Consider the following 16,370-nt stretch of genomic DNA (forward strand, 5'->3'; position numbering starts at 1 on the left):
GGAGGAGACGATGGAGACATGACAACTAAGCGCAATGTGGCCATGATAACCACTAGAAAATGAGGGGGCTCCTGGAAAGGAGAGGCCAGAGAGGGAAAGTCCGCATTCTGTGTAAAATTCCTCCCCATTCTAATCACTAACCTGCTGTACTCCTGAAAGGTAATCACTATCCTGAATTATAACACTACAGTTTAACACTGCCTGTGTTACAGGACTATGTTAGCAAAATTATGCAGTATGAATGTTTTTCTGTGTGGCGCTTCTCTTGTCCAACATTGCTTATGAGATTCATTTGTGCTGTTGCATGTAACAGTACTTTATGTCTTCCCCTTCCTGTATAGTATTCCATTATACAAATATGCCATAATTTATCCATTCTAATGCTCCTCATAGTAGGCACTCTGGGTAGGTCACAGTTTTGGAAGACTACTGATAATATTCTCATAATTATATGAATAGTTTTGTATGTCATTTGATGCATACCTACATGGATTCCTATAATAAAAAGACAAATATTTTCCAAAGTGGCTATACCAATGTACTCTGCCAGTAGTATACAAGAAATCCTTCTGCCTTAACATTCTAACCAACATTACTGTATTTTCTACCTTTTTCATTTTAACCATTTTGAAACACGTATTATATTATCTCACTGTAATTTTAATTTGCATTTTCTGATTATTAATAGAGTTGAGAACCTTTTTATTTATTAGCCATTTAGATTTCTTCTTCTGGGGAATGCCTAAATTTCTTGCCAATTTTTAATTGAGTCAATATTCTGGATACAGTTTGTCAATTACTTGTATTACAAATATCACTTTCTTGATGGTGTTGTTTGATAAACAGAAGTTATTAATTTTAATATACTCTGATTCATCAATATTTTTCCTTTAAAAAGTTAATGGTTTTTCTATATTTTTAAACAAACTTTTCCCTATCCGTAGAGGTCATAAGATATACTATTATATTATTTTCTAGAAGCCTTTTATATTGAGAACTAATATCCACCTTGAGTTAATCTCTGTGTGTGGTATTAGGCAGGGGTCAGGTTTTACATGTTGGAATCCGTTTGTCAATTTCTACTTAAATTTTTTTTTGCTGTTTGACTTGGGTTGCAGTCAATCTACAGATCTATTTGGGGAGAACTGACATCTTTACAATAGTGAGTCTTGCAATAGATGAACAGGTATATTCCTTCATTTTAACTTATATAAATATTTGAAGTTTCTTTGCAAATATTTCTTACATTTTATTCCTAGCTATTTGATATTTTTTATGTTATTGTAAATCACATCTTTCAGTTTCCATTTCTGTTTGTGGCTAGTATATAGAAATAAAAGGCTTTTTATATCGACCTTGTATCTAAAAATCTTGCTAAAATTACTCCTTAATTCTAATAATATAGCTGTAAATTATTTTATTCATCTGCAAATAATGACTTTTTCCCTTCCTTCCTAATTCTTATACATTTTAATTGTTTTTCTTACATTATATTGGCTAGATCCTCCGAAACAATATCAAACAGAAATCATGTTAACCAGCATGATTTTTGTCTTGTTCCATATTAAAAAGAAAGATGTATCATATTACCATTAATAAAGTTTGCTGTAGATTTTTTTATAGATACACTTCATCAAATTAAGGGAATTCCCATCTGTAGTTTGCTAAGAGTTTTATCATAAGTGGATGTGGAATTTTATCAATAATTTTCTTTATATATTGAGATGATAATGTGATTTTTCTCCTTTACTCTACTACTATGGTGAATTATGCTCATTGATTTTCAAATGTTAATAAGCCACTTAGGCCATCTTGTATTCCTGGAAAAAATCGACTTATTAATGTACTATCCTTTTTAAATATAGCTACATTTAGTTTGGTATTATTTTTTATGCTATTTATGCATTAGTCGTCATGAGTGACATGTCTCTGTAATTTTCCTTTCCTGAAATATTATGAGATTTGGTATCAAGGTTGTGCTGATCTCTAAACAAATTGGTACCCTACAATCAACATGGGATAGAATGATCAGACAGAAAGGAAACAGAAGACTTGAACAAGAGTATAAACCAACTAGAACTAACAGACATATAGAGAACACTCCACTCAACAACAATACACATTCCTCTCAAATGTACATGGAACATTCTCCAGGACAGACCACAATTTTAGGCAAAAAACCAAATCATACAAAGTATCTTTTCTAATCACCATGAAATAAAACTGGAACTCAATAACAGAAGGAAAACTAGAAAATTCACAAATACGTGGATATGAAACACATTCTTAAATAGCCAACAGATCAAAGAAGAAATTACAAGGGAAATCAGAAAATACTTTGAGACAAATTATAACAAAAATACATCAAAATTTATGAGGCAGCAAAAGCAGCATTAAGCAGGAAATGTGTAGCTGTATGTGACTGCACTAAAAAAGAAGGAAGATCTCAATCAACACCCTAACTTTACTTCTGAAGAAACTAGAAAAAGAAGAGCAAATTAAACCCAAAGCTAGCATAAGGAAGGAAATAATAAAGATTAGAGTAGTGATAAATAAAACAGAGAACAGAAAAACAATACAGGACTTCTGGGTTTCAATTTGACATGTAAGGATTTTTGGATGTTGGAACTCCTGTCCTAAGAAGAAAAAAAACCTCAACAAACTAAAAATCAACAACTCTTCTTAGATCCAGCAGAGAACTGAGGTCATAGGGCAAAACTGCTGTGCTCAAAATTGGAGACAGACAGACAGATACAGAGAATTACAACATACTAGACAGAGCAGAAACCTCTGCAGGACTAAAACCAGGGTAGGAAACCTCAAACTGTAATTAATGAATTGCTAGAGGCTCAGTATGGACAAGATTGAGAGGTAAAAACTCCATGGGGGCCCAGTCTCAGGGCGGCCCACGGACTTCTCTGAGTTTACCGCCCCCCCCACCCCCACCCCAGGAGTCCTATCAGGTTTTCACAATAAAGATCAGAGAAAAATCTCCTAGTACTTCTGGCAGAGGGAAGAATAAAGTAGCATTGTGAAATACATCCAAAGCATTCTGCTCTTAACAAGACTAACCCTCAAGAAAAACTATTTTACTAGGTCCTAATCAACTAGTTTTACCAAAACCTTTACCAGAGTTTTCCTGATCTAAGGTAAGGGAAATATGCAACTCCAGCCCCCTCTAGCCTCCAAAATAGGGGAAAGGATATGCACAACTCAGGTTCACTAAAACACTGAGACCAGTTCACAGGGCTAGAGAATGCTTTTGCTCTCCTCACACCTTACCACCACATCAAGAGGGCTCCTGTAAAACAGAGGAGACAAAATAAATGACACCAAAGTAAATTTTAGCCTCTGACACCTGTAGCTACAACAAACGGTAAAATCAACCTAACTTCTATCCAGGTAAATATAAAACACTAAAGACCTATTTATTTCTATTCCTTTTACTCAGTATATTATGTCCAGCTGTCAACAAAAACTTACAGAGCTACTAAAAGACAAAAAACACAGTTTGAAGAAACAGAGCAGACATTAGAACCAGGCTGAGATATGGCAGAGATGTAACACACCAGGAATTCAAAACAACTGATTAATATGATAAGGGCTCTAAATGAAAAGAGTAGACAGATGGATGATGCAAGAAGAGAGAAACTCCGAGGAAAAATCAAAATGAAATGACAGACACCAAAAACACTCTAACAAAAATGAAGCATTCCTTGATGGGCTCAACCACAAGACTGGGGTCAGCCAGGGAAAGAATCTGTGAGCTAGAAAAAATGTCAATAGAAACTTTCAAAACTGAAAAGCAAAGAGAAAAAAGAATGAGAAAGTTGGAAAAGAATACCAAAGAACTGTGGGACAATTATAAAAAGTGTGACATAAGTGTACTATAAATATTGGAAGGAAAAGAGAGAAAGAATAGAAGAAATATTTGAAGCAATAATGATTGAGAATTTCCCAAAATTAATGATACCAACCACAGATCCAAGAAGCCCAGAGAATACCAAGCAGTATAAATAACACAAAAAAATCTATACCTAGGCATAAGATACTCAAACTGCAGAAAAACAAAGACAAAGAAAAAACTCTTGAAAGACGACAGAGGAGAAAAAAAGACCTTACCTATAGAGAAGCAAGGATAAAAATTACATCAGACTCCTCTTAAGAAAACACTCAAGTAAGAAAATAGTGGAGTGAAATATTTAAATTATGTAAAGAAAAAAGACACCAACTTAGAATTCTGCACTCAGCAAAATAAAAGACTTTTCTCAAGCAAAAATTGAGGAACTTTGTTGCCAGTAATATTTCTTGCAAGAAATATTAAAATAAATTCTTCAGAGAATTCCCTGGCAGTCCAGTGGTTAGGACTCCACGCTTTCACTTCCGAGGGCCCAGGTTCAATCCCTGGTCAGGGAACTAAGATCCCGCAAGCCACACAGCGTGGCTGGGAAACTTCATTCATTCATTCCTCAGAGAGAAGGAAAATGATATATGTCAGAAACTAGATCTACATAAAGGAAGAGCAATAGAATAAATGAATAAATATATAATAAACATATAAAAGAATCAACGTAGATAAAATCTAATTTTTCTTATTCTTAATATATCTAACAGATAACTGTTCAAACTAATAACAGCAACAAATTATTTGGTGATTACAGCTTATGCGTAAGTGAAACGAATGATAACAATGTTATAAGGCCTGGGAGGGAGTAATTGGGAATACTCTGATATTAGCTACTGGCACTATCCATGAAATGGTATAGTGTTACTTGAAAGAGAACTTGGGTTAGCTGTAAATGTATATTGCAAAAACAAGGGCAACCACTAAAAAAGTTTCTAAAAGTATAATGATGTGCTAAGTGAAATAAGCCAACATAAAAGGACAAATATGTCCTTTTGTGCAATAGGCAAATTCAGAGAGACAGAAAGTATAATAGACGTTACTAAGGGCTGGGGGAGGAGAGTGGGAGGAGCCACCCAGGGGAGAAACCCTGAATACAGGGTTTCTGTTGGAGATGATGAAAAAGTTCTGGAAATGGAGAATGTTAGTGGTTGTACAACATTGAGGAAGAAGTTAATTTTTTAAAAACCTTTAACACTGAAGTGTTTTCAATATGCATCTTTTAATTAATTGCAGTCTACTTACAAATAATACCATACCACTTCATGTGCTGCACAAAGATCTTACAACCATATACTCCTAAATCCTCCCTCTCATCCTTTGTGCTATTATAGTTACATATGCTATAAACACACAATATACTGCTACCATTTTTTTGTTTGTTTCAAACTGGTATCTTTTAGAGGCACTAAAAATAAGGAAAACAATGAACTTTATATCTAGCTACATCCATGCCATTTCTATTGTTATTTCTTTCTGTAGATCTAAGTTTCTGTCTTATTTCAAATTCCTTCTGCCTTAAGAACTTCCTAATACTTTTTTGTAGATAATGAAACCTCTTAATTTTTGTTTTCCTGAAAAGGTCTATATTTCTCCTCCACTTCTCGAAAAAATTTCTGCTGAGGGAAGAATTCTGGGTTGATAGGTTCATTTCTTTCAATGCTTTAAAGATCTTACTCCACTGTGCTCTGGTTTAGATAGTTTCCCCAAAAAATTTCACTATAATTCTTATATTTGTTCCTCTATATGTAATGTGTCTTTTTTTTCCTCTGGCTGCCTTCAAGATTTTCTCTTTCCCTTTGGATTTCAGCAGTCTGAATATGATGTGTCTGGATGCATTTTATTGTTATTAATTATCCTGTTTTGCATTGCGTGAGCTTCTCTGATCTGTGGTGTAGTATCTTTGTTTTCCTTTGGAAAATTGTCTGCCGTTATCCCTTCAAACATGTCTTCCTCACCTCTGCTCTTTTCTCCTTCTGAGATTCCAATTACACACAAATTACACTCTTTTTTTTAATACTGTCCACAGCTGTTGGCTGTTCTAGTCTGTTTTTTCCCCACTTTTTTCTCTTTATATTTCAGTCTGGGCAATTTCTACTGACTTACCTTCAAGTATACTGATTTCTTCCTCATCTGTGTCAAGTCAACTGATGAGCCTGTCAAAGGCACTCATCTGTTACCATGTTTTTCATTTCTATTAGATTCTTTCTAATAGTTTCCATCTCTGCTGAAATTCCTCTTCTGTTCATGCATGTTGTCCACCTATTCTGCTAGAGCCTCTAACGTATTAATCACAGTTATTTAAAATTCTCTGACAGTTTAAACATCTGGGTCATACAAGTCTGGTTCTATTGAATGCTTTGCCTCTTGACACTTTGCTGTTTTTCTCTTCCTTCTGTGTGTCTCTCATGATTTTTCTTTGAAAGCTAGACATCCTGGGTAGAACAGTCAAGACTGAGACACATAGTATTTACTCCCGGAAATGAGCATGTTTCTTCTTAGGTCTTAAGTTCAAGAGAGAAGGTTAAGTCAATCTAGTTAGGAGTAGAGCTGGGTTTGGGTTTTATTGTTGCTAACAGTTATTCACAGTGTACCATAGGCTTCAGATTCCACTAGCACTGTCTGGTATTTTTGCTGTAGGCTCATTTGCTATACGGTTTTTTCCCTCAACATTAGCTGCTCCACCCTCACATTTAGATCTTCTCTTTGTGACTACACCTGTTGTAACTACACTTCTCTTTGTGACTGTCTCTCTCTCTCCACACTCTTGCCTCTCCCCCACAAAGAGACCTCTACTACCCACAATTTTCTAACTTGGTAGTGGGGGACAAGCATTCTCTGAGATTCAGCCTCAGTCTTGTGAGATTCTGTGTCCCTTGGTCTTGGGGGTGGAAACTTCTCAGTGATCCTAACCTTCCCCCAACTGTAGGGGACTTCTGATGCTCCAGCATGTATTCCTACTCCTCTCCTACCTACATCCCTTCCCCAATCAGTTTGATGCTTTTGTTCTTGAAGACCCAGGTAAAGCTTAGTGCCTTTCCCACAGTGGGGGTTCTTCTCTCCACCAGACATGCACCATGAGGAAGGCTTTTTCACTATCTTACACTCTTCCTCTTTGCAAATGTGGTTTATCTCTAATTCCTTCTTCAGCCCTGTCTTCTCTCCTTCCTTCGTGCCAAACTTGGTTATGTAAAACTCTTGCCGGTGGCTTGGACATACATTACCATTGCTCTAGAGCTCTGAGTTCTACCAGTTTTGCCCATGATCTGCTAGTCATAGCCATCCCTTCTCAACATCTTCCTATATCCATGCTTGATTTTTACTATATTTGGCAGCCCTTCACCATATACTGATTCAGGTTTATGGTTAGGCCAAGTCCTAATCCAGAGCAAAGCCCTAACTCTCTTCAATTTTATTAAGGCTCAGAGAGGAAGCTGCAGAAGAAAAGTGTGAAGCTAGCAGAGGCTGGTTCATGAGGTTGAAGGAAAAAGGACATTTCTATAACATAAAAGTGCAAGGTGGAGCAGCGAGTGCTGATGTAGAAGCTGCAGCAAGTTATCCAGAAGATCTAGCTAAGATAATGGATGGAGGTAGCTACACTAAATAACAGATTTTCAGTGTAGATGAAACAGCCTTGTCTTGGAAGAAGATGGAAGAAAATGCCACCTAGGACTTCCATAGCCAGAGAAGTCAAAGCCTGGCTTCAAAGCTTCAAAGGACAAGCTGACTCTCTTGTTAGGGGCTAATGCAGATGGTGAGCTTAAGCTGAAGCCAGCGCTCATTTACCATGAAAAACTCCTAGGGCCTTTAAGAATTATACTAAATCTAACCTGCCTGTGCTCTATAAATGGGAAAACAAAGCCTGGATGACCGCACATCTGTTTTCAACATGGTTTACTGCATATTTTAAGCCCACTGTTGAGACCTACTGCTCAGAAAAAGATTCCTTTCAAAATAGTACTGCTCACTGACAATGCATCTGGTTACCCAAGAGTTCTGATGGAAATGTACAAGATTAATAACGTTTTCACGCCTGCAAACACAACATCCATTCTGCAGCCTATGGATCAAGAAGTCATTTCAACTTTCAGGTCTGACTACTTAAAAAATACATTTCATGAAGCCGTAGCTGCTATAGTGATTCCTCTGATGAATCTAACAATTGAAAGCCTCCTGGAAAGGATTCATCATTCTAGATGCCTTTAATTACATTTGTGAACCATGGGAAGAGGTCAAAATGAACATTAACTGGTGTTTGGAAGAAGCTGATTCCAACCCTCACGGATGACTTTGAGGGGTTCAGGACTTCAGTGGAGAAAGTAACTGCCAATGGGGTGGAACAGCAAGAAAACTAGAAGTGATGCCTGAAAATGTGACTGAATTGGTGCCATCTCATGATAAAACCTGAACAAACGAGGAGTTTCTTCTTCTTCTTCCTCTTTTTTTTTTTTTAATCTTTTGGCCACGTCGTATAGCATGTGGGATCTTAGTTCCCCGACCAGGGATCGAACCCATTCCCCCTGCATTGGCACTATGGAATCCTAACCACTGGACCACCAGGGAAGTCCCAGGAGTTTCTTCTCATGGATGAGCTTTCTTGAGATGGAATCTACTCCTGGTGAAGATGCTGTGAAGATTGTTGAAATGACAACAAAGGATTTAGAATATTACATAAACTTAGTTGATAAAGCAGTGGCAGGGCTTGAGAATTGACTCCAATTTTGAAAGAACTTCTACTATGGGTAAAATGCTATCAAATAGCATTGCACCTACAGAGGAATCATTCGTAAAAGGAAGAGTCAATCCATGGGGCAAACTTCACTGTTGTCTTTTTTCAAGAAACTGCCACGGCCACCCCAACCCTTCAGCCACCACCACCCTGACCAGTCAGCAGCATCAACATTTAGGTAACACCCTCCACCAGCACAAAGACTACTCACTAAAGGCTCAGATGATGACTAGCACTCTTAAGCAATAATGTATTTTAAAATTAAGGTATGTACTTTTTTTTTAGACATAACGCTATTGCACACTTAACAGACTATAGTATAGTTTAAACATACTTTTATATGTACTGGGAAACCAAAAAATTCGTGTGACTTGCACTTTATTGCAACACTTGCCTTACTGTGGTGGTCTGGAACTGAACCCGCAACAGCTCCAAGGTCTGCCTGTACCAGACTATAAATCATTTTCTTCAACTGAAGAGGTTTTGGGGGTTTTTTTTGACAAAAATAAAGGAATATTCATGACTGGTCAAAAAAGACAGGCTGGCATCGAGTGGCAAAAAATGCACAAAACCAAAAGGGTTTTAGAATATGTCAAGTTTTCTTAATAAAAGTGGCAACAGGGGGGAAAAAGAAAAAGCACTCAAATTCTCTCAAGTATTCTACCTTAAAATAACTCTAAACTCTCTACTGATGGTGCAGTGAGTCAAAGAAAAGAAATATAGTAAGTCAAGCAATATAGTCACCGCTCACATGTTTAAAAGACCCGTAGGGAACTGCTGTGGATCCTGTCTCTTCTAGATAGTCTTCCCAGCTTAATTCCACTTCTTCCACTCCAGATCCAGCATCTGGAATTAAAAACAACACAAAAACAGGTAAGACTCAATTAAAAAAAAACTTAAGGTATAAAAACATAAACTTAGTAAACCTTACAATTTACTTCACAAGTTAATTGACTTTTCACACAAAATAACTAAGTATTCTTTTTAAATAGCAGGTTCCCTTAGTGCACTGATTGTCAATGAATCTCAACACCATAGAGTGTGACATGCTGTCTCCTGCTGGGATCTATCTGGGATTCACCTAAATAGATCACATAAAGCTGGTGAGAGTGTAACTACTATAAACCCTTTGTACTGTAATTTAGTATCTAATGCCAAATATCTGAGATCCTTAATAGGCATTTCAAACTTAAATTTTCAATCTGTTCTTCCTTAGTACTCTCCAACTGAGTAAAAGTTACCAATGGTTGATATTTTGACTCAATCCAAAAACTGTGGAGTTATCCTTATTTTCTTCCCTTTCTTTCACATCTCACATCCAATCCATCAGAAAATTCTGGGTACTACCTTTAAAAATATCCCAAATCTAATCACCTTCCACCATTTCTACTGCTATCTCTCTAAGTGCAAGGTCTAACTACAATATCTTTCACCTTTTAATCACACAATAAAATCTAAAATTTGGGAGACTGCAAAGGCCCTATGTGATCTGACCCCTAGTTCCCAACCCTGACTCTGCATCCCCAACCAGCCTCTTGTTTGCTCACTGCACTCGAGGGACACTGAGTTTCTTGCCACTCCTCTCTAACCATGTTCTTTCCTCGAAGTCTCTGCGTTTGTTATTTCCTCCGTTTAGACTCATTCCCCTGTCATTGACAGCTTTACGTCATTCAAGCCTCTACTCAACACCTCTCCAGAAAAGCCTTCCACCAGAAAGGCCTTCCATCAGTGTGCATCTAAAGTAGAAACCTCCAGCCTCTGCTTTCATTATCTTCACGGCATTCATTCCTATCTACAAGCATACCATGTCTTTTTATCTTCCCCATTAGACAATAAACTCTGTGAAGACAGGAACTTTGTTTTGGTCACTCCTACATCTCTGTCACAGCAGAGACTCAATACATTTTTGATGAGTGAGCAAAGATTCAAACACTCCATTGGAATCCAATAATCCCAATTCACATAAGCTCCCTAAGAGCAGGGTTTTGTTCACTGACTATCCCCACCGCCCAAAACAATGCCTGTCACTAGGAAGTCTGTGATAAACAGCTGCTGAATGAGTATACCCTTGGGGAGCCTGTGCTTTACACAAACACAAGGAGGCAAATACAAGGATGCTCACCACAGCACTGTTTCTAACAGCAACAGACAGAAGCAATCAGTAGAAGAATAGATAAATTATGGCAATCCTACAACGGAGTACTACTACATATAGCAGCTGAAATAAATGAACTATATTGACATATATAAATCTCAAAAAAATCACATCAAGTAAAAACAGCAGGTGCAGAATGAAAAGCACAAGATACAATTTAGGCTTCAAAACAAAACTGCAATATAATGTTTATAAATACAAATCAATAACAGTATAGAAAAAGGATGGGAAGAATATACATTAACAGTGCTACCTTTGGGGAGGGAGGGAAGCAAAGAAGATTAGAAGGAAAGTACAAAAGAGCCTTAAACTGTATTATGTTTCATTTAAGAAATGAAAACATGTTCAACATCATTAGGGAAATGCATATCAAAACCACAGTGAGATACCACCTCACAGTCATTAGGATGGCTATTATCAAAAAAGCAGAAAATAAGTGTAGGCAAGGCTGTGAGAAACTGGAATCTTTGTGCACTGCTGGTCTCGGAATATAAAATGGTACAGCCACAGTGGAAAAATTTTTGGTGGTGTCTCAAAAAATGAAAAATATAATTACCATATGATCCAGCAATTCCACTTCTGGGTATATACCCAAAAGAACTGATAGCAGGGACTCAAACAGATATCTATACATGAATGTTTATAGCAGCAATATTCACAATAGCCAAAAGGCGGAAGTAACTGACTCAAGTGTCCATCAACAGATGAATGGATAAACAAAATGTGCTATATGCATGCAATGAAATATTATTTAGTCATAATAAGGAAGGAGGGGCTTCCCTGGTGGCACAGTGGTTAAGAATCCGCCTGCCAATGCAGGGGACATGGGTTCGAGCCCTGGTCTGGGAAGATCCCACATGCCGCAGAGCAACTAAGCCCGTACGCCACAACTACTGAGGCTGAGCTCTAGAGCCCATGAGCCACTACAACTGAGCCCACGTGCCACAACTACTGAAGCCTGCATGCCTAGAGCCCGTGCTCTGCAACAAGAGAAGCCACCGCAATGAGAAGCACGTGCACCACAGCGAAGAGTAGCCCTTGCTCGCCACAACTAAAGAAAGCCCTCATGCAGCAATGAAGACCCAATGCAGCCAAAAATAAATAAATATATTTATATATATATATATATATATATATATATATATATATATATATATAAAGCACCACATCTCTGAAAAAAAAGGAAGGAAATTCTGACACAGGCTACAGGCTACAATGTGGATGAACCATGAGAACATTACACTAAATGAAACAAGCCAGCCACAAAAGATCAAATATTCTATGATTCCACTTACTTGAGGTAGTTAGAGTGGTCAAATTCATAGAGACAGAAAGAAGAATGGTAGTTTCCAAGGACTGGGGGGAGAGGGGAATGGGGAGTTAGTGTTTAATGGGTACAGAGTTTCAGTATGGGAAGATGAAAAAGTTTTGGAGATGGACGGTGGTAATAGCTGCACAATGACGTGAATGTATGTAATGTAATGCCACTGAACAGTACACTTAAAAATGGCTGAAATGGTCAATTTTATGTTATGGATACTTTACCGCAATTTTGAAAATGAAAACAAATATTGGACAATGTTAATTTATTATTTATTAATTTTTAAATTCTGCATTGTAGGTACGTGGGTGTTTCCTATATTGTTTTCATTTCTATGTATTTGAAAATTTTCCCTAGAAATACAACAAACCAACAAAGACTTTATTGGGAGCATCCTGGAAGTATGAGCCAGTAGAAATTCAACTTCCATCACTAAAACACAACAAGGCTGGACATTCATATTCATGGTCCTTGGCAAGAACCCTAGTCCCTCAAATAGCACGCTGATTTAAAAATAAACAACAACAACAATAAAAGCAGTGAATGAAAGGACTAAAATCTCTCATTCATCAAAAACTACCTAAAAACTGAGAAGAAACTAGACTAATGATCTGATAGAAAAGTCAGCAAAACACATGAAAAGAGAATTTATTTATTTTAATTTTAATAAATTTATTTTATTTATTTTTGGCTGCGTCGGGTCTTCGTTGCTGTGCATGGGCTTTCTCTAGTTTCAGCAAGCAGGGGCTACTCTTCGTTGCGGTGCATGGGCTTCTCATTGTGGTGGCTTCTCTTGTTGCAGAGCACGGGCTCTAGGTGTGCAGGCTTCAATAGTTGCGGCACGCAGGCTCAGTAGCTGTGGCATGGGCTCTAGAGCGCAGGTGCAGTAGTTGTGGCACATGGGCTTAGTTGCTCCGTGGCACATGGGATCTTCCCGGACCAGGGCCTGAACCCGTGTCCCCTGCATTGGCAGGCGGGTTCTTAACCACTGCATCACCAGGGAAGTCCCGAGAATTTATTTTTTAAAAATGCAAATAGTCCTTAAACATATGGAAACGTGTGCAAATTTATTCATTTTAAAAAAATGCAAATGGAAACTACACTGAGATATCAGATGGAAAAAATTCCAAAGTCTGACAACACACTCCATGGTGAGGCAGGTAATTAAGCAGGTAAAGCATAACGACACAACCCCGGTGAAAGAACTTGGCAATATCTAGCAAAATTACATATGTATTTACCTTTTGATCCAGCAATCCCACTTCTAGGAATCTATCCCAAAGATATGCTGGCAAAAATACAAAAAGACATATGTACAAAGCTACTGATTGCGGTACTATATGTAATACCAAGACTGGAAACAACCCAAATGTCCATCAATAAGGAACAGGGTGAATAAAATACGGTATATACATCCAGTACTATACATCTGTAAAAAAGAATGAGAATGATTTCCATATACTGATGTGGAATAATCTTCAGTATACACTAAGTGAAACAGCAAAACACACAGCAGTTTTTATTGTAGCTCTAGTTTTTGTATAAGGTGAGAGAGAGATGAATATATATGTAAATGCTCACACATATCTTTTTACATTTTAAAACATGAAAAATAGAATAAAAAGTAATAAAACTTGTTGTATATATGGAGAAGAATAAAAAGGATGAATACTATCAGGCTGAAAGTGGGAATGTTGTTATATAATTTTGACTTTGTAACTATGTATATACTTTACACAATTCAGAAACATTTAAATTAAAAATTCTAAAAACTGAAAATGAACTTAAATATGCCTAACTGTTGGTGTCAAAACCGCAAAGAAAACAGGATCCCTTTAAGTCATTAATAAAATACAAAATTTTGACTACAAACCCAAGTGGAATATATCTAAAGGCAAAAACATAAAGAAATCTTAAACTATACACTATTATCCTACTGATATTTGGAAGGTTGGTATTGTTATTGTGAAAAAATTATATGAATATTATAGGATAAAAACAAATAAGTGATGATACTAAAGACATTACAAAACAACACATTTCTAAAAGAAAAGAGACATGAATATAAAATCAAAGAAATAAAAACCCTGTAATTTTAAATTAAAATTGTAAATATCAGATGAAGCCATCTGATTTTCTTTTCTCTTCAAAAGACGTGTATTTCCTAGCTATCGCTATGGATAAGACCTAGAAGAAATGGCAATCTGCTATCAATGAGCACCCCAGCACCTGGATTGTAGACTGTAAATATCATATCCACTTAAAAAAAGAGAGCTCCTCAGAGAAATGGCAAATTGCAAGCTTGGGGCAGGAAATGTGCAAGAGGTACCTTGGAATCTTATTATACCAGAAAGCAAGGACTAGAACTATCAAAGATATATGACATCACATCCAAAGAACACAGGAACCAATCTGAAAGAACTCTCATTGGTCTAGAATGAGGCAATTTGATCATCAAATGAATGATGACAGCAATAGATTCAAATTCATATATAAAATATATATGTAATGTATATACGATATGAGTTAATAATAACACTTGAAAGAAAACAAATCAACTTCCTAAATAGCGGAGTGAGTACCTCAGTGAACCCACTCTTCCAGAAAAGCAGCAAAAATACTGGCTAAACAATGAAAATTGACCATTTCAAAGTTCTGAAATTAACTGAAGGCACAGAACAAACTGAAAAGCATCTATCAAGACAAGTTACAGAACCTCTGTTAGAATAGTGGGATTGTGGCTCTTTAAGTTGGAGCTATTCCCATCTTTCATTCCTCCCCAGCTCAAAACAAATTTTAGAACTGAAAATACAATAACCAAAAAACAAAACAAAACAAACTCCTCTACAGATAAGCTCTACAGCAGAATGAGGAGGACAGGGAAAGAAACACCAAAACTAAAGAGCAATAGAAAACACCCAATTTCAACAATGGAGAGAAAAAAAAATGAAAAGCGCCTCACAGAGCTATGCCACAATAGCAACAGACCTAACAAAAGTGTCTTCAGAGTCCCAAAAGAAGACAAAGAGAACAGAGCAGAAGAAGTCCTAGAAGAAATAATGGCTGAAAAGGTTCCAAATTTGTCAAAAGACATAAGCCTATACTTTTAAGAAGGTGAGAAAACTCCCAACAAGATAAACCCAAGGAAATCTGTGCACAGATACACAGAGTCAAACTGCTGAAAACTAGAGACAAAAAATCCTCAAAGCAGCAAGAGAAACAATACCTCTTTTAAGGGGAGTGGCGGGAGACAGAATTCCAATGACAGCAAATTTTCATCAGAAAGGGAGGCCAGAAGGCACAATATTTTTCAGGAGATGAAGAAAAGAACTTTCAACTCAGAATTCTATATTTAGCAAAAATATCCTTTAATAATAAGTGGCAAAATTAAGATATTCTCAGATGAAGGGAAACTAATGAATTCTATCACCAAGAGACCTACCCTAATAAAATGGCTAAAGGAAGTTCTATAAACAGAAATGAAATGACAGAGAAGGAATCTTGGAAAATCAGGAAGGAATAAAGAACAATGAAAAGAGTAAAAATACTGGAAAACATACTACATTTTCCTTCTCCTCTTGAATTTTCTAAATTATATTTGACAGTTGAAGCAAAACTTTTAACAATATCTGATGTGGTTCTCAAAACATGTAGAAGAATATTTAAGACAAGTTTATTATAAATAAGAGTAGGAAAAGAGACATAAAAATAGGTAAAATTTTTACACTTCACTCAAATTAACAAAATGATAAAACCAGCAGAGTGTGGTAAGTTAAGTATATATAATGTAATACCTAGAGCAACCACTAAAAAGCTATATAAAGAGATACACTCAAGAACACTGTATAGACAAAACAAAATGAAATTCTAAAAAAATGTTCAGGTAACCCACAGGAAGGCAGGAAAAGATAGGAACAAAAAAACAGAGAAAACAGGGCTTCCCTGGTGACGCAGTGGTTAAGAATCTGCCTGCTAATGCAAGGGAAGCAAGTTCAAGCCCTGGCCCGGGAAGATCCCACATGCCGTGGAGCAACTAAGCCCGTGCGCCACAACTGCTGAGCCTGTGGTCTAGAGCTCGCAAGCCACAACTACTGGACCCGCAAGCCACAATTACTGAAGCCCGTGTGACTAGAGCCTGTGCTCCGCAACAACAGAAGCCACAGCAATGAGAAGCCCGTGCACTGCAACGAAGAGCAGCCCCCCGCTTGCAGCAACTAGAGAAAGCCTGTGCGCACCAACGTGCTAAAAGTAAATAAATAAA

General features: G+C 37.0%; 1 protein-coding gene across 5 annotated transcripts in view; it reads right to left on the bottom strand.

Moving 5' to 3' along the window:
• SFMBT1 (Scm like with four mbt domains 1) overlaps positions 1–16,370 on the bottom strand; it is a 132,424-nt gene that overhangs the window by 43,032 nt on the left and 73,022 nt on the right. For all 5 annotated transcript variants that reach the window (XM_019947631.3, XM_019947628.3, XM_073811222.1 and 2 more), the window contains one exon: positions 9,385–9,479. In XM_019947631.3, coding sequence (XP_019803190.1) covers positions 9,385–9,479 — 95 coding nt within the window. The remainder of the gene's footprint in view (positions 1–9,384; positions 9,480–16,370) is intronic.

This window comes from Tursiops truncatus, chromosome 10 (genome assembly GCF_011762595.2).
Source record: "Tursiops truncatus isolate mTurTru1 chromosome 10, mTurTru1.mat.Y, whole genome shotgun sequence".
NCBI lineage: Eukaryota > Metazoa > Chordata > Mammalia > Artiodactyla > Delphinidae > Tursiops > Tursiops truncatus.